General features: G+C 42.7%; 1 protein-coding gene across 1 annotated transcript in view; it reads right to left on the reverse strand.

Annotated features, from left to right (window-relative positions):
* LOC127647377 (activating molecule in BECN1-regulated autophagy protein 1A-like) overlaps positions 1 to 22,069 on the reverse strand; it is a 95,874-nt gene extending 73,805 nt beyond the window's left edge. The window contains exons 1-8 of the mRNA XM_052131581.1: positions 21,865 to 22,069; positions 20,954 to 21,044; positions 20,505 to 20,739; positions 18,598 to 18,656; positions 18,280 to 18,463; positions 17,888 to 18,060; positions 17,709 to 17,775; positions 16,154 to 17,610 (exon numbers count right to left, since the gene is read on the reverse strand). Of these exons, the coding sequence (XP_051987541.1) occupies positions 16,154 to 17,610; positions 17,709 to 17,775; positions 17,888 to 18,060; positions 18,280 to 18,463; positions 18,598 to 18,656; positions 20,505 to 20,636 (2,072 nt within the window). The 5' untranslated portion in view covers positions 20,637 to 20,739; positions 20,954 to 21,044; positions 21,865 to 22,069. The remainder of the gene's footprint in view (positions 1 to 16,153; positions 17,611 to 17,708; positions 17,776 to 17,887; positions 18,061 to 18,279; positions 18,464 to 18,597; positions 18,657 to 20,504; positions 20,740 to 20,953; positions 21,045 to 21,864) is intronic.
* Between the last annotated feature and the right edge of the window lie 303 nt (positions 22,070 to 22,372).

Raw genomic sequence — 22,372 nt, forward strand, 5'->3', positions numbered from 1 at the left:
GGGCTCTGTATTGCTCCCTTCAAAATGGGCATGTAAGACGGTCTCTGTAGCACCACCATTCTCACCTAGAATAACCAAAATTGGTACATATTTAGTTCTCATCAAGCTGGACAACTTTCATAATTATAGTTATAAGCTCTGCCCAAAAGGAAGTCAGCCATTTTGGATTTTTTGAATGTAGCAAACTATTAACTCTAAAATACAAGAAGATGCTAAATTGTGAACAGATTTCAGTTATTTTGAACGGTGTAGAATGTGTGATTTAGATCGAAATTAAGACGTGTTAAGTCTTGGGGGCTAATCACATGGATGTGTCTACTTTGGGTCACAGTCATAGCGTCACCACCTGGCAGCTAGAAGTGTGGCTCTTACAACAGACTTTCAAACCTCTTCTTATATTTACCCCAAATGCTTCAAAATTGTTTATAATAATGTAAAATGCCAAATGCATATCCACCTTGCATTGTTTTCTGAATAAATAATAATAAAAACAAATTTATTGTGGTAAAAAAATGCATAAACTTAAAATTTGCAATTATAATCATTATATTCAGCAGCAGAAAAATGTAAAAAGCTTTTTGGCAGAAAAGATGGCTGAATGAAACCATTAAAGCTGTTAAGACAGGAAGCGCAACTGGTGTGTCTTTCTGACTTGGACCAGTTAAGTAAGGGAGTCTGCCACCAGCTTGGAACAGATGAACTGCAATAATAAGACAAGCAGAGCTAAAATCCAAAGAGACCCCATGGTAACACACTGTTCAGGATGGTCGCACACCCTTCCCAGCCACAAAGAGAATTACTGTATTTATTAAGCAAACAAACACCAGAATAATATCTCTCTCATACACACATTTGCAGGGATAGAAAGAATCTGGCAAAACTTTTCAGAGCTCCTACTCTCTGTAGTTCTGATTTTCTGATCTTTGAAACAGCAGAAAACAGTATCAGTCTGTCTCAAAGACCACAAACACAAATGCACACAGGACCTGTTTACCGGTACTCATACCTATTACCTTGTGCATCAGAATACTGTTAATCAGCATGTGTCTGAAGATATGTTTTAACATTACGTTTTAGAGGTAGAAAACAGAGTTAGAGAGAGAGAGGGGTCCACGAAACAACAGTATGAAATAGCGGCAATTATTCCCAAGCTTGAATGTGTTGGAGTCCGACTATGCCTCTGCTTTGATGGCTTCTATCATCATGTACATTCTGCTCTGCAGGAAATGAGTCTGATCTGGTAATTCACAGGTTGGGGGTATGTGACAGCCTGTGTGTTTGCTTGTACCTGCCAATGGGGAATCAGTGCTAACAATCTGTCTTGATCCAGAACCACAGCTGATTCCCCAAAGCTCAACAATGACTCACTAGCCATGAACTTTATTATGAGCCTCACTCACAGACTTTGAAGGTGCTGACAGGCTGTGTGTGTATGTGTGTTTGAATTAGGGGGACACTGGATTGCTGGCAGGTCTGAAATGTCTCACTGCTGTCCGGCAGCATGACACATGCACTTCTTCATTACCTGGAGCTTACCAGCCAATCAGCTACAAGAAAAAGCATGACCACAGGATGCAGTCATGCATCACACAAACTTAACAGCCCATCATACACACCCACCTCATCAAAGACAGAGATGAATCACCTGGCAGGGTCAGGATAGATAGGGTGGTCCCGCAATCCAGAGATGTCATAACGAGAAAGAGACATCAGGGATGTCTCTAGCAGCCTCCTACAATAATAGTCATTCAAACATACATGACAGATTTACTTTTTTGGTTCTTGTACTGCATGTATGTATGAATGTATGTATATATGTATATATATATATATATATATATATATATATATATATATATATATATATATATATATACACTCACCTAAAGAATTATTAGGAACACCTGTTCAATTTCTCATTAATGCAATTATCTAATCAACCAATCACATGGCAGTTGCTTCAATGTATTTAGGGGTGTGGTCCTGGTCAAGACAATCTCCTGAACTCCAAACTGAATGTCAGAATGGGAAAGAAAGGTGATTTAAGCCATTTTGAGCATGGCATGGTTGTTGGTGCCAGACGGGCCGGTCTGAGTATTTCACAATCTGCTCAGTTACTGGGATTTTCACGCACAACCATTTCTAGGGTTTACAAAGAATGGTGTGAAAAGGAAAAACATCCAGTATGCGGCAGTCCTGTGGGCGTAAAATGCCTTGTTGGTGCTAGAGGTCAGAGGAGAATGGGCCGACTGATACAAGCTGATAGAAGAGCAACTTTGACTGAAATAACCACTCGCTACAACCGAGGTATGCAGCAAAGCATTTGTGAAGCCACAACACGCACAACCTTGAGGTGGATGGGCTACAACAGCAGAAGACCCCACCGGGTACCACTCATCTCCACTACAAATAGGAAAAAGAGGCTACAATTTGCAAGAGCTCACCAAAATTGGACAGTTGAAGACTGGAAAAATGTTGCCTGGTCTGATGAGTCTCGATTTCTGTTGAGACATTCAGATGGTAGAGTCAGAATTTGGCGTAAACAGAATGAGAACATGGATCCATCATGCCTTGTTACCACTGTGCAGGCTGGTGGTGTTGGTGTAATGGTGTGGGGGATGTTTTCTTGGCACACTTTAGGCCCCTTAGTGCCAATTGGGCATCGTTTAAATGCCACGGCCTACCTGAGCATTGTTTCTGACCATGTCCATCCCTTTATGGCCACCATGTACCCATCCTCTGATGGCTACTTCCAGCAGGATAATGCACCATGTCACAAAGCTCGAATCATTTCAAATTGGTTTCTTGAACATGACAATGAGTTCACTGTACTAAAATGGCCCCCACAGTCACCAGATCTCAACCCAATAGAGCATCTTTGGGATGTGGTGGAACAGGAGCTTCGTGCCCTGGATGTGCATCCCACAAATCTCCATCAACTGCAAGATGCTATCCTATCAATATGGGCCAACATTTCTAAAGAATGCTTTCAGCACCTTTTTGAATCAATGCCACGTAGAATTAAGGCAGTTCTGAAGGCTGAAAGGGGTCAAACACAGTATTAGTATGGTGTTCCTAATAATCTTTTAGGTGAGTGTATATATATATATATATATATATATATATATATATATATATATATATTTACAGTATTTAGGATCATATTCACAAAGGAAACCACTCTGTTCCTACATTAACAATCCACACAAAACACCATCGCAATCATTAAAAATCTCATTAAACTCTTCAAGGACATTAGCATGCTCGTTACCGACTGCTATGCAACGGCTAAATGAACATAGTGCGTAAGTAATGATATGCTATTTGCCAGGATTGGCTAGGAATCAGTTAATAACCCGTTAAATTGGGGCATTTGTTAAGTTTGAGTTGTAATACTCTTGATACAACAGAGAGTTTGCTAAAGGCCATTAAAAGAGGATACATAATCCGGAGGACAAAAACATGCTGCTTTGGACCAGCAGGATACAAAGATGGATGGACAGTCATGTAGAGAGAGGGGCATTTTTATTCAGCACGAGTCAGAATGTGTGCGCGTATGTGCATGTTTGTGGTGTGGGTGTGCTCAGCTCTTCATTAGAATGCCATTTTCTGCACCTTGACTCACAGTAAATACAGAACGGATCGATTCTCACTAAAATTCTGATACATTTTCAGGCAGTTTGTTTTGTTTGCTCCCTTCGACTCTTAAAGATCAAGATCTGCATTAAAAAACAGATGAAGCAAACATGACTTTAAAGCTGTAATATTCTGTACTAACTGTATCATACTATACAATTGTTCTATAAATATGATGACAATATGATGAGAGTTTATGTATCTCACGTTGGCTTCAATCAATCGGAGAAGCACAATTTTTTTCTGTAATCTATAATAATTCTTCTTTAAATGTAAACAACAATTGTTATTCTTTTCCATTTTACAGTATTGTGGTTGCTCTCACTATTTTACCAATGCAGTTATTGTTTATGCTTCTCTAATGAGGAAACTGTTATCTCACTAAACGACTCGGTTACTAACGTGCAGGTCGCCCACTCTTTTAACTGAAGCAAGTGCCAGCAACAGCATGGTTTTGAGTGAGAGCTGCTTGAGGTGCACGGTTCGGAGAGGTTCGAACGGGGCACCTTTGAGTGCATCCAGGACCGTGGCCAGGTCCCAGATCGGCACCGAAGGTGGGCGAGGAGGGTTCATCCTCCTAGCGCTTCTTAGGAAACGAACGATCAGATCGTTTTTTCCTAATGAATGTCCTTTATCAGGATTGTGTGACGCCGCTATGGCAGCCACATAGACTTTGAGCGTGGAGGGTGTGCGGCCCGCCTCCAGCAGCTCCTGCAAAAGGCGAGTACACTTGGTATCTCGCGACGTTTTGGGGTTCAAGCTCTTGGTATCACACCAGTCACTGAACACTTTCCACTTTTGGGCATACAAGCGCCTCGTAGAGGGGCTCGTGACTCAGTAATGGTTTTCAGAACTCCACTGGGGAGGTTCTCGGGAACCCGTTGAGGGGCCATGCATGGAGGGCCCACAGATCGGGGCGGGGATGAAGAATCATCCCGCTGGCCTGTCCGAGGAGGTCTTGCCTCAGCGGAATCGGCCATGGGGCAGATTGCATCATCTGTACCAGCTCTGGAAACCACGTCTGGTTTTTCCAGAATGGGGCTACCAGGAGCACTGCACATTTCACCTCCCTGATCCGACTGATGACCTGAGGCAGCATTGCGATCGGGGGAAAAGCATACAAGGGGCAGCGCGTCCGTGCTTTTTGAGAAGAAGAGAGGGCAGTGCGCGTTTTCCTTGGAGGCGAAGAGGTCGACCTCTGCCTCGCCAAAGGTTCGCCATAACCACTGCACCGTCAGAGGGTGGAGAGACCATTCTCCTGGGAGAAATTTGAAATGGCGTGCCCGCCTGTTCTGAACGATGTTGCAAGGCGTCGAATAGAGAGCGCGCGCTCTGATGAGAGGCGCGCTGTCATCTGCACTGAGTCTAGAACTATTCCCAGAAAAGAAATATTCTGGCTGGGGGATAGCACGCTCTTTGCAAAATTTATTCTCAGACCCAGGCATTGTAAATGGCTGATAGTCCAAGATCTGTGTGTCATTAACTGAACCTCTGATTGTGCTATGATTAGCCAATCGTCGAGGTAATTCAGTATCCGCACTCCCCGCTGTCTCAGGGGGGAAAGTGCCGTGTCCATACATTTCGTGAATGTACGGGGGGCCAATGATAGGCCCAATGGTAGTACTGTGTACTGGTATGACTGTCCCTCGAAAGCGAATCTCAGAAAGGGCCTGTGGTGAGGCGCTATCGGGATGTGAAAGTAAGCGTCTTTCAAATCCACTGATAGAAACCAATCCCCGGGGCGAACTTGCGCGAGGATATGTTTGGTTGTTAACATTCTGAACGAGCGAATCATTAACGCTTTGTTCAGATGTCTGAGATCCAAGATGGGGTGAAGGCCACCGTCCTTTTTCGGGACGAGAAAATAGCGGCTGTAAAAACTCGCCTCGCTCAATGAGGGAGGAACAGTTTCTATAGCGCCCTTCTCTATCAGTTTGAGCACCTCGGTGCGTAGAACATGACACATCTTTCCTCACTTTCGTCTCGACCATCGCTGAAAAGCAGGGTGGTCTGCGAGCGAATTGAAGTGAGTATCCGTGTTTTATTATGTTCAAAACCCATTTCGGCATGTCGGGGATTTTTTCCCAGGCTTCTGCTCGCACAGATATGGGCTGAATGCCGGCTGGGGGCGTGTCGCAGTGACGTATGGGCCCCGCCGGCAAATCGCTTTGTGCTAACACAGAATCTACGGCTCTCAGAGGCGCAGGTGCGCTGAGCAGCCGTATTGAGTGCCGAGTGCAGAGGTGCGTGTGAGAGTACAGGCACATGCGCTATTTCCGAAATGCTCACAGCATGAGTCGGAGAGGTGCTTGAAACTGTATGAACAGTGTTTTGAAGTGGGGTGCATTCATCATTATGGGCACGCCGCCACATTCATAAAGCTTTCCGCATTTAGCGGGGAGTTTCTTAGCTCGCGCATTGCATCTGTGATGTTTGCGGCATAGCTGTTTGAAACTGTGTGGGTAGCTGTGTGTAGGGGTGCGTGCAATACGGCAGGCACACGCGCTACACTTATAGCACTTCCCGTTTTTACTGGGGAAGTGTTTATAACTGTGGGAACAGTGCTTGTGTGTAGTGGTGCATATATGACAATAGGCACACGATCTACATTTTTGAGACATCCAGCCTGAGCTGGGGAGGTGTTTGGCACTGTTTGGACAGTATTGATATGTGGGAATGCACACTTTAGTGTGGACATGTGAACCCTTAGTGACACAGGCAGAAAATGACTCTTTTGGTGATTTCTGTGTGTCGCCGTGAAAACAGCGTTTGATTGCAGGTGAGCGAGTTTTATGACTGGCCCATTGACTGCTGTATAGACATTTCCAGCCGCCTGTAATGGGACTGGGTAATGTTTTAAATGTTTGCGAGGGAGCGGTCCGGCATTTGCGAGACGCTGCACTCTCTCTTTCTTCCTGCTGCTAGGAAGACTTACGAGGCTCTGTGTTCAGGGTGATTCTGGGTCGAGGGCCTCGTTGCTCCTGCGGCTTTCTTCGGCCAGCGGAACGCGAGCGGCGTCGAGCGTCCTTTTCAGGTCTGCTCTTCGGCTGGGAGACGGGCGGCTCTGCCCTGGCTCGCTGCTGCTGCTGGGGCGGTTTTTGAGATGAGCTGGAGCGCTTAGGCAGGAAGTGATGCATAGCTTGCGAATCCTTCTGCGCCTCAGTGAAGCGCTCCGTGAAATCTCTCACCGTAGGTCCGAACAGGCCGCTCGGAGTGACAGGTGCGTCAAGGAAGGGTGCCTTATCCGCATCCTTCATCTCCGTTAGCGTTAGCCACAGATGGCGCTCAAGGACGATCAAATTAGCCATGGCCCGGCCAATGGATTGGGCGGTGGCCTTTGTGGCTCGCAGAGTTACGTCCGTAGCACTGCGCAGGTCCTTAAAAGCGTCGGGTTCAGGTCCAGACTCGTCCATAGAGCGGAGAAGTTTGGCCTGAAACACTTGTAGAACCGCCATCGAATGCAGCGCTGACGCAGCTTGACCGGCGGCGGCGTATGCGTGACCGGTGAGAGCTGATGTGGTTCTGCACGGCTACGATGGGTGAGAAGCTCTGGCCTTCCATCCAGCGGTGGAGGGTGGGCATAGATGGTTGGCCACAGTCTCCTCTAGGGGCGGAGTTGCCTCGTAGCCTCTTTCTCTCGCGCCGTCCACTGAGGAGAGCGAAGAAGAGAAAGAAGACTTTAGGCGAGCCGAGTGCGGGGCTTTCCACGACTTTGTGAGCTCGTCGTGCACCTCAGGGAAGAAAGGAGAGGGTCTCTGTCGGGGGGCCTGCCAGCGCCCCTGCAGGAACCACTCATCCAGCCGGCTGCGGGCGGGTTCTTCAGGAGAAGACCAGTCGAGCCCGAGGTCTTCCACGGCCTTAGACAGGATACGAACGATCTCCGAGTCCATGCTGGTGCCCGCTGCCGTGTCCGCTGATGCCGATGGCGCTGGGTCGAACGAGCCCGGCCAGTCGTCGGATGCAGCGTCAAGAGAGAGGCTGTCATCCTTTCCGCCGCCGTCCCCTGATGTGCCGAACGAGACGAGACCCACCGCTTTGTTGGAGGGGTGCAGGTCCGCTCGCTGAAATGGACCGGGCGGCGGGAGACATCTGGTAGCGGTGATGCCCGTGGGGACTGAGCCGGCGTGACATCACCGGAGTCGGGTGCTCTGGCAGCCTCTGTGAGCGCCGCATTTTCTTGCGCTGCTCGAACAGAGGTGGCAGCACGGGCAGCCGGCTCGCTGGCGGTGAAAACGGCAAAGCGAAGTGCGCACTCGGCGAGGCCCAAGGAGTCGCATTCAGGGCATCCGCCCTGAATGAGTGCAGCTTCTGCGTGGTCCAGACCCAGGCAGCGAGTGCAGATGATGTGCCGATCTCCGTCGGAAAGAGGGCCTCTGCACGAGGCGCATGCTGAAGGCATTTGAAACAACGCCTGGAAAATAACTCTTTTACTCTTAAAAAGCGTCGCGGAGGCGAACGCTTGTTCAGTAAAGGATATGCGATGCGCGCCGGATGGCGTAGCAGAAGGCTTCGAAGGCGGCTGAAGATGCCGGCGTCCTCTCAGCAGTTCCGCTGTAAGCTTGTCCACGGCGGCGAAAGACTCCAAAAATCCGGAGGATCCAGCGAAGAGAAGGTCTTCGCTGAAGGAGATTAAATCTAAAAGAACTGGCATGACGGGACGTTCATTATATAGCCCTCAAATGCTAATTTCAGCAGGCTCTGAGCGTCGCGAACGCGGACGCGCCCCATTGGTCGCGACGTTCTAAGTCGCCCCGTCACTGGTTCGAGCAGTTGCCGCAGCACAGCCAATGACCGAGCTGCCTCACTCATCACTGTCTGCTGTGCAGCTGCAATGCGTTTTACATAAAGACTTCAATATTTCTCGAGAAACGGAGTTTTCCCATAGCGTAAGCTACTTACGCAATAGGAGAGACCTCTCGATAGGGAACAGTACTGATGGAACTCTCTAGACAGTAGTAAAAAGGCAGTTTCAAAGTTGTTCTTGGTTATTCAGATACAAGACTTTTTGTTGCAGCAAAACTTTCAAACCACACTCAAAGCCGGGAGTCACTGTAATGCTGAACTGAAGCGAGATACTGGAGATCATAAAATGACAAATTCTAGTTGCACTTCTGCTCAAGTTAAAGGGTTAGTTCACCCAAAAATGGAAATTATCCCATAGTTTACTCATCCTCAAACAATCCTAGGTGTATATTACTTTCTTATTTCAGCCAAACACAATCGGAGTTCTATTAAAAAAATATCCGGGCTCTTCCAAGCTTTATAATGGGAATGATTGGTACCTTAGTAATCCATACAGCTCCAGGGGGTTAATAAAGGCCTTCTGAAGCGAAGCGTTTTTGTAAGAAAAATATCCATATTTATAACTTGATAAACTATAATCACTGGCTTCCAGTAATGGCCATCCATGCATTCACTAGCTTCCTCTATCCTCTGTGCTTTTGCGTTCGTCACTGACGATGCCTACGTCATATGCCGGAACTCGACTCTCTCATGAACGTACAGACGGCCGTTACCGGATGCTAGTGATTATAGTTCAGCAAATTATAAATATGGATATTTTCTTACAAAAATGCATCTCTTTGCTTCAGAATGCCTTTATTAACCCCCTGGAGCCATATGGATTCATTTTGATGGATGGATGCACTTTTTTGGGATTCAAAATCTAAAGTACCATTCATTCCCATTATAAAGCTAGGAAGAGCCCAGATATTTTTTTTTTTATATAACTGATTATGTTTGGTTGAAAGAAGAAAGTCATATACAACAAGGATGGCTTGAGGGTGAGTAAATTATGGGATCATTTTCATTTTTGGGTGAACTAACCCTTTAAATGAGACACTTGCATTGCAGAGCAATGGCCTTAACACAACCTAATTACAGCACAGCCATGCACATGGCACAGGCGGTTCAGAAACATGAAAGAGGATGGATTGTGTGTTAATGTGCAAGCACATAATCAAGATAAAGTCCCATTGGCCATTCGAGATTGGAGATATCTGTGCAAAGTTGCCTCGACATATCCTCATGCTCAGTGTGATAAGCTACTGCCCCCTGATGGACTGTTGAAGGTATTGCAGAAACACTTGGGGGGGCGCTATCTGCAAAGGTTTTACAAGTTCCCTTCTAAGGAACTAATGTGATGAGTTTAGATTTACAAAAGCAGGTTGGTTAACTTGACCAAAGAACCCAACATAGGCCATGTACACACTGCAGCTAAACGTGGTTGCCCCTACTCTGACTGTTCTGTACATTAAAAAGTTGGCTATTTCTGGTATGTCAACCACATTCTACAAACTCATACACTTACGAAATACCAGGAAGTGAGCTGCATTTACATTAAATGTTCATAGTGTGTATAGAACTGAACTAAACTAGTTGTTAATGCAGTGACATTAGTGAAGATGTTACTCATTGAACACCAACAGGTTGTCTGAGGTTCAGCACATGAAAAATCACAAAAACAGAGGTGTTTCTATTGACTTATTCGCAACTTTTGATATCTCTCAAGTGTTTCTCCCAAAAGCCCCTGGGGCATCTTTAACATTATGGTCTCTAGAGCAAGCTAAATATCAAGTCCACATTACATGTAACAAAGTCTACTGTTGATAATATTTTTTTAAATAAGAAAAACTACAAACAATTGGTGTTAAACTGTTACAAATTCATGTTTGTTTACAGCTATGCATGTTCACAGTTTCATTGCTATGGATATCACTATGCCAACAAAAACTTTGTGGGTGAATTCTATATCGATACAGATTAGCAGATTATATTTGATTACGATGTACAAGCTCTTGATTTGATTAGATTCTGATCCACTTAGATATATTTCAGATATAATGTCCAATTTGCATGCATATGAAAGAAATTCTCTCTCATATAATTCTGTAAATTATACAAGGAACTTTCTAATTTGATGGGTTATATCACAAAATCTAAATGTTTTAATTAACAACAGGGTCCAAACTATGCCATTCAACTGCAATATATTTAACAAATATAATAATCAACACAAACAAAATTGAAGTAAACTTTAAAGTAAAAGATCAATCTTGGGATTTTAAGAATGAATATCAGAATCATTTAAACGAAGATCACGATTAATCTGTAAATCAATATTTTTTCCAAGCCCTACAATCCTGTATTCCGTTCACACACAGAATGATCATTCACCCACATACAGGTGAAACTCGGAAAATTAGAATATCGTGCAAAAGTTCATTAATTTCAGTAATTCAACTTAAAAGGTGAAACTAATATATTATATAGACTCATTACAAGCAAAGTAAGATATTTCAAGCCTTTATTTGATATAATTTTTATGATAATGGCTTACAGCTTATGAAAACCCCAAATTCAGAATCTCAGAAAATTAGAATATTGTGAAAAGGTTCAGTATTGTAGGCTCAAAGTGTCACACTCTAATCAGCTAATTAATCCAAAACACCTGCAAAGGGTTCCTGAGCCTTTAAATGGTCTCTCAGTCTGGTTCAGTTGAATTCACAATCATGGGGAAGACTGCTGACCTGACAGTTGTGCAGAAAACCATCATTGACACTCTCCACAAGGAGGGAAAGCCTCAAAAGGTAATTGCAAAAGAAGTTGGATGTTCTCAAAGTGTTGTATCAAAGCACATTAATAGAAAGTTAAGTGGAAGGGAAAAGTGTGGAAGAAAAAGGTGCACAAGCAGCAGGGATGACCGTAGCCTGGAGAGGATTTTCAGGAAAAGGCCATTCAAATGTGTGGGGGAGCTTCACAAGGAGTGGACTGAGGCTTCAAATGTCGTATTCCTCTTGTCAAGCCGCTCCTGAACAACAAACAACGCCAGAAGCTGCCTTACCTGGGCTAAAGAAAAAGAACTGGTCTGTTGCTCAGTGGTCCAAAGTCCTCTTTTCTGATGAGAGCAAATTTTGCATCTCATTTGGAAACCAAGGTCCCAGAGTCTGGAGGAAGAATGGAGAGGCACACAATCCAAGATGCTTGAAGTCCAGTGTGAAGTTTCCATAGTCTGTGTTGGTTTGTGGAGCCATGTCATCGGCTGGTGTTGGTCCACTGTGCTTTATTAAGTCCAGAGTCAACGCAGCCGTCTACCGGGACATTTTAGAGCACTTCATGCTTCCTTCAGCAGACAAGCTTTATGGAGATGCTGACTTCATTTTCCAGCAGGACTTGGCACCTGCCCACACTGCCAAAAGTACCAAAACCTGGTTCAACGACCATGGTATTACTGTGCTTGATTGGCCAGCAAACTCGCCTGACCTGAACCCCATAGAGAATCTATGGGGCATTGCCTAGAGAAAGATGAGAGACATGAGACCAAACAATGCAGAAGAGCTGAAGGCCGCTATTGAAGCATCTTGGTCTTCCATAACACCTCAGCAGTGCCACAGGCTGATAGCATCCATGCCACGCCGCATTGAGGCAGTAATTAATGCAAAAGGGGCCCAAACCAAGTACTGAGTACATATGCATGATTATACTTTTCAGAGGGCCGACATTTCTGTATTTAAAATCCTTTTTTTTTATTGATTTCATGTAATATTCTAATTTTCTGAGATTCTGAATTTGGGGTTTTCATAAGCTGTAAGCCATAATCATAAAAATTATATCAAATAAAGGCTTGAAATATCTTACTTTACTTGTAATGAGTCTATATAATAAGTTTCACCTTTTAAGTTGAATTACTGAAATTAATGAACTTTTGCACGATATTCAAATTTTTCGAGTTTCACCTGTATTTCAAAGCTGCTGTTACACAAAAAATGTGCAGTGTGTAGGTGGCTTAAAAATCTTTCATCCATCTCTGTAACCAGACTGTCCTGCACGCTGAGGCTACAGTACACATCTCAGAGAACTAACAAATCTGCATTCTCATGTGAAAGACCAGGCAATTCAGTACAATGCAACCATGTTTATTACCTCATCTCTGTGCAAATCCTTAAAATCTCTGGCAGCAAGATGTAAAAAGACATTTTGTTTGGCAACTCATTTAACTTAATGTTTATTCATCTGTGCTTTGGGGATTATACAGAGTGGTAATATGCAGATATGCATCTCATTAAACATGTTCCATTCAGGTCCAACTCTAGATGACAAGCACTCCTATGAGGGCTATGAGAGCACACAGACAGCACAGGGTCAGATCAAGCTGACTTTCATGATAGACACAATCCCTCCTGGCAAAACAGTGACTCAACTATTCAACTATCAAATTCAACTAATTTTCAGATTTTTCCACATCTTAAAGATGTCAAAATTTGTCAAAAGCAATGAGGCCAGTTAAAATAGCATTCCACTACGAACCAGATAATTCAATCATATTCAGCTTCATAAGCACTTGTTTGTCTACAAGTGCTTATGAAGCTGGATATGATTGGAATGATCTGGTTCAAGTACCAGGCTCTCATCCTCCTGCTTTCAGGCTACCCTGTGAATGCACAAAATGAATGGCAGGCAAAAAGCACCTCAAAGACTTCTGATTGGCCAAACAAAGAAGCTGACCCAGGCCTGGAGTCACATGTTTGTTAAAGACAGGTGTGATATTTCAGGCCACCTAATTCAGTGTTATATGTCAGGTACTAGGGACATTGTCTGCCTGCCAATCCATTAAAAAATGCTGACAGCACCTTTGGTCTGATTACAGAATGGAGAAAGGTTCTACTGAACCATTTTTCATACAAAAAGCAACTAGGGTCAACAAGATATACAAGGCTAGAAAACATTCTCGCACTCAAGCACTACTTGGAAATCAGTTTTTTGTTTTTTTACACTTATAAACAATTAGAATGTGAAATCTTGTTAAATCACAAATTGCCTTAACAGCTTCCACGGTATCTTAGTTGTGGCATCAGTCACAAACTATCTGACCCTTCCCACATCAGTGTGCCAATCATCACTTAAGAATTCTCTTCACATCTCAACATCATAGACCCCCCGCAGCTCAGGGTTACACAGGTGAGTCAGGAAATTATGCCTTTCTCATAATTTGGAATGCAGCAAGTGCTTAATATATGCTCTCTTCATTATGAAAGTGCTCTGGTAATTCAATTTAGAAGTGAGAATGTCAGAATGAGCTTCTATGTTCCATTTATGTTGGGAACTGCACTGCTCAGGAGCTGAAATGGGATAATACTTCAAATAAAAAACGTAATGGTGATTATCTCGGCTTTATGGCCATCATCTCAAGATTCAGCTTGTCGGAGCATGAAATGGACAACATTTACACACAGATATGCTAATGAAAATGCCCCATGATCTTTAAGGGCTGTTACACATTAATTTCTATCAGGCTTGGAGTCAAAAACAAGGCATCAGGTAAAGCGAACTTTTTAAAGGACCTATATCATACATAACATTTCATAAATAATATATATATATTTTTTTTTTCTTATGTTAGTGAAGGTTTTTTGGAACCAAAAACAGTGTCCCACCCTCTCTCACCCACACCAGACACATCAGGCAGATGACATACAGCTTCCTAAAATTCAAAACCATTGTTTTTTATAAATGCATGCACACGCTGCTGCCGTTCAGCCTCCAGCGATGGTGCCCAGCTTCTTTCAGAAGCTTCTCAAAATTCTTCTACATGCACTTTTTTAAGGATTTTTTCATTAAATGGCATTAAATTTGACCCAAATCAATATTAAGGGCCTTACATTATTGATGTTAGCCTATGCTTGAAGATCCATTGTGTATTTTGCAATTGTTCAGTAAAAAGTATGTTATTTTGTGGTTTGAGTGCTTGAATAAAGCCAAGACTACATATAGAGTAATTTCGGTCATCAACCTGCAAACACATTGTCACTTATATTCATTCTTGAAGAAGAACCTTCATATTAACTTTTGTCTGTATAGTAGAGCCCAACGGATATATCAGTCAGCCGATATTATCAGCCGATTTTAGCTTTTTACCGATATATTGGTATCGGCGTATAAGTTTACAGATAATAAATGTTTTTTCAGAACATATAATGCTGAAAACAATGATTTAGAATTGGTATCATACCGTAGTTTGTCCAGCAGAGCGCGCACCGACTCCATTGATTACAGAGCTGACTCTGAGCTAGGGCGGAGTTAAGCGGTGCAGAGTTAAGGGGTGCAGTGTTAAGCAGTGTCTTCTTGGTAAGTTGCTAACTACTTTGTGAAATACATACTGGAAAGTTAATAAACAATGACGCCATAATTTTCCCTTAACAACATAACTAATATAACATTAACCCTGTCCCTGACAACCATGTCACTCATGTTTCTCACATACGTTTGTTATGTTAGCCAGCTATAGTCAGTTCAGTAAGTAATGCAGCATCAGAGCATCTTTTTGCAGCTCAGCAGACAACAGTGCAGTGGTGTATTGTATCTGTAGAGTGTTGATTTCATGCTACGTTGTTACTTAGTTGGTGAGACACAATGTTGATCCATCTTTTACTCTCAGCGAGCTTATAGCTAACTAGCAAACCATGTAGCTATTTTTATTGCTTCTCAGCTGAGTGGAAGCTAATGTGTAAACGTATTCAGCAAACTGTTTTGTACAGGATTCACAGTTTGGTATCGCCTTCAACTGAACAATTCCAGTCGTTGCATTTATAAAATGTAATATTTAGAAGTCTAGTTTTCCACCTGAACTTGAATAGCAGAATACGGTGTAACACTGCTGCCGCTGTTTTTTCTCGGCAGGTTTTAAACGCTTCTTGTTTTACAACCTGACACTATTTGACTGGCAGTATTAAAATAGTCAGCATTTGACTGATACTAAACAGTACTAATATTTATTTAACTTTTTATTTTATTTGTATTTATTCTTTATTTTCTCAGTGTTCATTTCTAGAATTTGTTTACAATGTATAATAATAATGTCAAATATTCTTTAATAAAAAATATTTAAGAAAGCAGCCTTCTGAGTACCTTTGCATAGTCATATCGGTGCAAAATCGGTGAACAATCCACATAGAAAAAGTTTTAATTCCAGCTCAAAAATTAAATATATCGGCCACCTTATCGATAATCTGTGAATTTCCCCCTCTAAAATCGGTATTGGGATCAGGCAAAAAAATCCCATATCAGTTGGGCTCTGCTGTATAGTGATTGGATTCATTGTTTTGACCTCCATAGTCCACAGCAACACATTGTGTGCAGTCCCTGTGCTTTGAACGTGAAAAGTTGTCAAGATTTTAAAACAAATAAATACAAATGAAATAAAATTTTACATTTCAAATATGTACATTCACCGTATCGTATGCCTTCACAAAAATTGGAATATGATGCACAAGTTGAATGTACTACTTTTATAATACTTTTGGGTCCTTTTTTAAGCTTTAAAGAGAGTCACTATCAACTGTCATTGTATTGACAAGACAGACTCGTATTTTCGTTAAAACTAAAATCTTCTTTTATGTTCAGCATAATAAAGAAAGTCATGCCGGTTTGGAATGACATAAGGGTGAGTAAATGATGACCGAATTTTCATTATCGCGTAAACCTTTACTTTAAACACTAGGAGACAAGACCACTGTCTCACCTGCGTAGGTAATCATCATCTGGTGTGTCTTCAGGCATTTCCTGGTTTAAGGCATCTTGTGATAAATTCATTGAGCTAGAGGTGGCAGACTGCCTGTAAACACGCTCCAACTGGCCAGTTTCCTGGTTAAAGACCAACCCAGCCGCCTGATCCTCATGCTGATCAGTAACAGTGCTGCGGGAAAAGGGTATGTCAGGTTCAGGGACACCTGTTCTGGGCTCAGGGAGGAGAAGATCAGACTGAGAGGTTGAGGCCGAGCTGTGGAAGGTAGGTCTAGTAGGTTGCCAAGTTGTGGTTCCCTCACCAGATGTGGGCTGACCAGTTCTCTCCCAACGCTGAGTACCCTGATTGTAGGTGAAGAGGTTGTGGCAGACTCTACAGCGGTTCAGATGACTGCGGGAGGGGTTTTCACCACTGTAAGTTAGCTGGTAATGAGATGGGCCTGGTTGCTCTGGATCCATGTTGTTATTCAGCATTTCCTGAGTCTGCTGGTCCTGACTGCTGCGCTCCCCATTAATGCCTTCTAGAGGTTGTACAAGGTTCTGCATGCGCTCATACTCCATAAAATAGCGGTTAAGATTACATTGCAGAACATTACGTATGGAAGCAGGACTACCCTGCCCCTCTTCTCCAGGCAGGCAGTGTCTGCTGGAGCTAGCCCCTGATGAGCTGCTACTGTTGTGAGCCCCTGTTCCTGGTGAAGGAAAGCCCCATCTATTACTAGCAGAGGCGTAAACAGGTGATTGATTGGAAGTCATGTGCGGTCGCAGGACAGAGTGTAGACCAACCGAGGAAGCACTGGTTCTGGGAGGAGTCATGCTACCGCCACGTCCATTAAGCACACTTCCTGTCCATTCTGCCCCAGGGAGACGCTTGCCACCTTCCCTGCATAGTGGCTGCTGCCGTGAATTTGGGTTGGGTGCCATTCCGGCCACACCCCTCCTCCCATAGCTGGAAGATATGTTCTGTAAATTGTTCCCGCCTCCATACATGCAGCTGAATGCTGAAGGCCGATTAGCTGGATGAGACTCAGTTGGCAACCGTGGTAACCGTGGCTCTGTGCGTGCAGAAGAAAAAGTAGAAGCATGTGGTTGTCCCTCAAGGGAGGTGGAGTTTGAAGGGTCATCATCAGGCAGCAATGGAGCCCTAGTTGCTGAGCAATGGCTGCAGAAACACACCATTCCAAGTGGCCGAACACAGCCATAGTATGAGAGCCGGGAACGATCCCTCAAACCAGTGTAACGTCCAGCAGAGAGGCCTGACGAATCGGAGGCCTCGTCAGATCTAGCAGGGAGAGTGCCTCCGGCCTGAGGTGCAGAGTTACGTGAAGTGAGGATATGCAAGAAATTGTGCAAGATGGGAGTGCGCCTTACAGGTTGAGACTGCAGGAAGGAACGCTGATGATAATGAGGCATCTCCACACTATCCATTGGAATTTCAGGATCATCATCATTCTGCTATGCACAAACACAAATACAAGACACTTTCATAAAGAATAGGACAATGTGAGCATCATTTTCTAAACTCTTTAAAACACAGCACTGTCTAGGCTCACCTGTTGATTTGAAGGGTTTACAATGGCAGTCAGAAGATAGTGACCCAATGGATCAAATCGCACCAACCTGCAAAAAAGCAGCAATAATAACACAGAGAAGCTGCATCGACAAGTCACATGCACAGTTGGAAAGATGTCTTAATACAGTGAATGCCACTGAGTCACAGTAAGATTTCAACCTGACTCTCTCCGTCTCGCTAGCAGTCTTCACCACAGTGAAGGGCTCTCTCTGACTCCAGTCCCAGAGGTGCAGCTCATTGTTGGTGGCAATGAGCAGCAGCTGACCCACAGGATGGAAAGCAAGAGATGCGATCGCTGAGTTACACTCTGTAAACCAGCTCTCACTGCCACCCTGAAACAAAACAACATAATAATATAACATAATTAATTTTGAGCAAAATGAATAAAATATTACAAAACCACACAAATGAAACACAGGAGTGACAAAACAACAGAAAACATTTAACAAATACAATGAATACATATTCATAACTACATATGTCTAAGGTGCATGGCAAAACAAGGAGTACAATGTGATGAAACAATCATTCAGAGTAGGGTTAACACTTACATGCAGGTCCCAGATTCTGACCTCTCCATCAAGGCAGCCAGAGGCAATGAGACCAGGAATGCTAGGGTGAAAGGTCAGGCACCAGGGCGTACGGCGGTGACCCACCAGAGAGCGAACACATCTTCCTGTCTTAACCTCTGTAATATATATGCTGTGGTTCACATGGGTGGAAGCCATTAAAGAACTATGAAGAGACAAATAAACAAAAATTAACATGGCACTGATAGGTCCTGACAGGTTTTGATATTAGGAGCATGCACATTTATCAGATCAGTTCTAAAGGCTATGAATTAATAGGCCTAGTCAGAGTACTCCCACCTGTCTGGACTGAAGGCCAGTAGAAAGGTTGAGCGGGGGCTGCCTGGTAACTCCACTTTCTGTGACAGATAAAGAGAGAAGCAGTTTGAAGTAAAGGCAGACTGATTTCACTTTTAATATATCATTTTGCATCCATATAATTTTACTAGTGCTGAGCAGACTGTCTCTTTTCAGCTGTTTGATTTCAGTTTAGTTTTTGAAAATAATTAAGAAATAAGAAAATGTGTATTTTTACATGACTTACATGATGTTTTTCTGCTAATATATTCAATCTAATAAAGTGTTTTTCCTAAATCCTAAATATCTTAATGGGATAGTTCACCCAAAAATGAAAATTCTCTCATCATTTACTCCCTCACACCCTCCCAAATCTGTATGACTTTCTTCTGCAGAACACAAGCGTAGATTTTTAGAGGAATATCTCAGCTCTGTTGGTCATACAATGCAAGTGAATAATGACCAAACCATTGGAGCTCCAAAAAGCACATAAAGGCAGCATAAAATTAATCCATGCAACTCAAGTTTTTTAATACATGTCTTCAGAAGTAAAATAATAGGAGTGGGTGAAAATCAAATCAATATATAACTCACAAAAAAAAGAGAGAATGTGAAAGTGGAGATTTATAGTAAAACATTACTTAAATATTGATCTGTTTCTCACCCACACCTATCATATCGCTTCTGAAGATACAGGTTTAATAACTGTCCTTCGGATCACTTTTATGCTACCTTTGTGTGCATTTTTGAGCTTCAAAGATCTGGACAGCATTCACTTGAATTGTAAGGACCTACAGAGCTGAGATATTTTTCTAAAAATCATTGTTTGCTAAATTTAAAAAAAAATTATACACATCTGGGATGCATGAGGGTGAGTAAAATATTTTTTTTAGGTGAACTATGGAACACAATTTAAAAATAGGGATAAAGCAATTAACATAAATAAGAGGTTTTGCCCCAAGTGAAGGAGTTCAAGTACCTCTGGGTCTTGTTCACGAGTGAGGGGACAATGGAGCGGGAGGTTGGCCGGAGAATCGGGGCAGCGGGGGCGGTATTGCACTCGCTCTATCGCACCGTTGATGGGCTTCCTCAGAAGGGTGGCGGGCTTCTCCCTTAGAGATAGGGTGAGGAGCTCAGTCATCCGTGAGGAGCTCGGAGTAGAGCCGCTGCTCCTTTGCGTTGAAAGGAGTCAGTTGAGGTGGTTTGAGCATCTGGTAAGGATGCCCCCTGGCCGCCTCCCTAGGGAGGTGTTTCAGGCATGTCCAGCTGGGAAGAGGCCTCGGGGAAGATCCAGGACTAGGTGGAGAGATTACATCTCCACACTGGCCTGGGAACGCCTCGGGGTCCCCCAGTCAGAGTTGGTTAACGTGGCTTGGGATAGGGAAGTTTGGGGCCCCCTGCTGGAGCAGCTGCCCCCGCGACCCGACTTCGGATAAGCGGTTGAAGATGGATGGATGGAGATTTCTGACTACAGAGTATTATCTGATTATACTGCCACCCAACTGCACCAACTGTTGAATATAAGTGGTTCATTATCGCACATTACAGCCTATTGATTGCTCCAGTTTGTCAAATTTGTCTGGAAATTAGTGAAGCTTTAAGTCTTTCAGCCTTTTTCAAATGTACTTGGATTGTGGTAATTGTGGCTGAAAGTATGCATATTTTCAGTGGAATAGGCTGAACAGGACTTTTTTAAACTACACCCTATGTGTGCCTTTTGATGTGATCTATAGAAAAGCAGACACAATGACAAAACAAACTAAATGTTTAGATAAAGCTGAGCTCAGCTAATTTGAGATCAGTGAGCAGCCCCAGAAATTGCCTCCAACATGTTGTAATGAACAAGTGTTGCCCTGAATTTAAGATGAACCTACTCCACAGATGGAACATCAGAGATGCGTGTCAGTTACCTGACTCTGCCATTTCATGCGCTGTGTTTTTTCCTCCACAAGCTGCTGTAGGATCCTGTGTGAGCCGAGGCCTTGTGCTCCCTGCTCTCGACTAGACAGGATACACACAGAGTTCTTCTGTCCCACCTTCATCTCCACACACTCTTCCTCACTCTGTCTCACTCACACCAGACCCAGAGCCATCCAGACCGGCTCACACACACTGAACCACCACTGCTAGTGCCAAGCCATCTTTCTGTGGGAAGAGGGAAAGACATCAACCCATTATCTTAAGCTAAAGCCAACTTCTTCATAAACACCAAATCACAATAAATATTCATTTATATACTTATTTCAGCAAGTTTCAAATCTTCCAGCCTTTGAATAATTATCTCAGTTGACAAAGGAGATTACAAGGTGTCAGAGAAAATGTCAAAGCTTAGAGAATCAAAATTATAGTGTAACCTTGCCTGATAACAGGATATTGAATAGCAGTGTGAAAACTTGATACCAGACAACAAACTTGATCCCAGACAATCATTAGCTTTTTTTCTTCATCACCTGACAGAAAAAGCAAGTCATCACATGGATAATAATTCAACATTATTCAATGAGTGACTAATATTTGTATTTCTTACACAAGGAAATAATTTGAATTCCTCATCTAGACTATACTGTATTTTACGAGAAAATACTGTATAACAATTAAAACTCTCATTGGGAATTTAAGTAATATTTACCAATATTTTTTTTTTTTCTGTCCAGTATTTATGTAAAAAAAAAAAAAAAAAAAGGGCAGACAAAATGAGAAGATGCTATTAAATTAAAGCAGTAAACAGTCAGAAGAGATCGTTTGGTAAACTTTAATGTAATTGTTCCTCTATAATAAAGGTAAAAATACTGCATAGGGCAACTGGTACTTGTTTATAAATCTTTATTTATGAATATATGGATATATTATGCATCAAGTGAAGAGTGTGATAAAAACACGTGGTGAATAACTTCAGATTTCGTGACAACAGCATTCTCCATCTGACAGGCCTGTTTGAAGACTACATGTTTTGACTTCAGCAAGTTTTGTTTTTTTCTGCTATGAGGACAGAGAGAGGTTATTAAAAAGGATGTAAACGGCGTGTCACATATTATAATAACTTTGTGGTCATAGAATGAAGACACTTAAAACCACGCTAGTTTATAATGTGTGATATTCTACTTGGGAAATCAAGCTAACAACTTTCACATTTAGCAGTTAGCAGGATCCAGTTTGCGGGTGACCATAGTTGATCCAATGTATGAGTTCATTGTTATAAAGGGTTAAACTCTGAGTTTACGGTTTAAAATATATTTAAAATAACCACTCTGGGCCTCTGCTTTGGCCTACCTTTTTCTCATTTATTTTTGTCCGATTATACTCCTTGAAATCGTAGATATCAAGTGAAACAAACAAGCTAGGGCACTTAAGCAGCAGTGACGTTCCCTGAATCTTCTGTCATAATTTCATTTAAGGCTTTGTTTAAAGAGAATGAGAAATATTTCTTGTTTATTCCTGAAAAGCAACACGGGTGTACATTGAATATGTTGCTCTCAATCCCTCCTGCCTAAACGCTTATAGACAAAGCCAGCAGATCGCCGATTCTTTATAATCAATTACCGAAAACATTTAATGATTCACAGACTAGCGTAATTTCGTCTCTCATCTGATCAAATTATTGAAGCTCATATGGTGCAATGTTTGTTATTTATTGGCAATCTTGTTAAACTCTGCTAACATATATATATATATATATATATATATTTATATATTAGGGCTGCACGATTTGGGGAAAATGTCATATTGCGATTATTGAGGCTAATATTGCGATATAATAAACAAATGGTAACATGAGTCA

The sequence above is a fragment of the Xyrauchen texanus genome, chromosome 1 (assembly GCF_025860055.1).
Source record: "Xyrauchen texanus isolate HMW12.3.18 chromosome 1, RBS_HiC_50CHRs, whole genome shotgun sequence".
Classification (NCBI taxonomy): Eukaryota; Metazoa; Chordata; class Actinopteri; order Cypriniformes; family Catostomidae; genus Xyrauchen; species Xyrauchen texanus.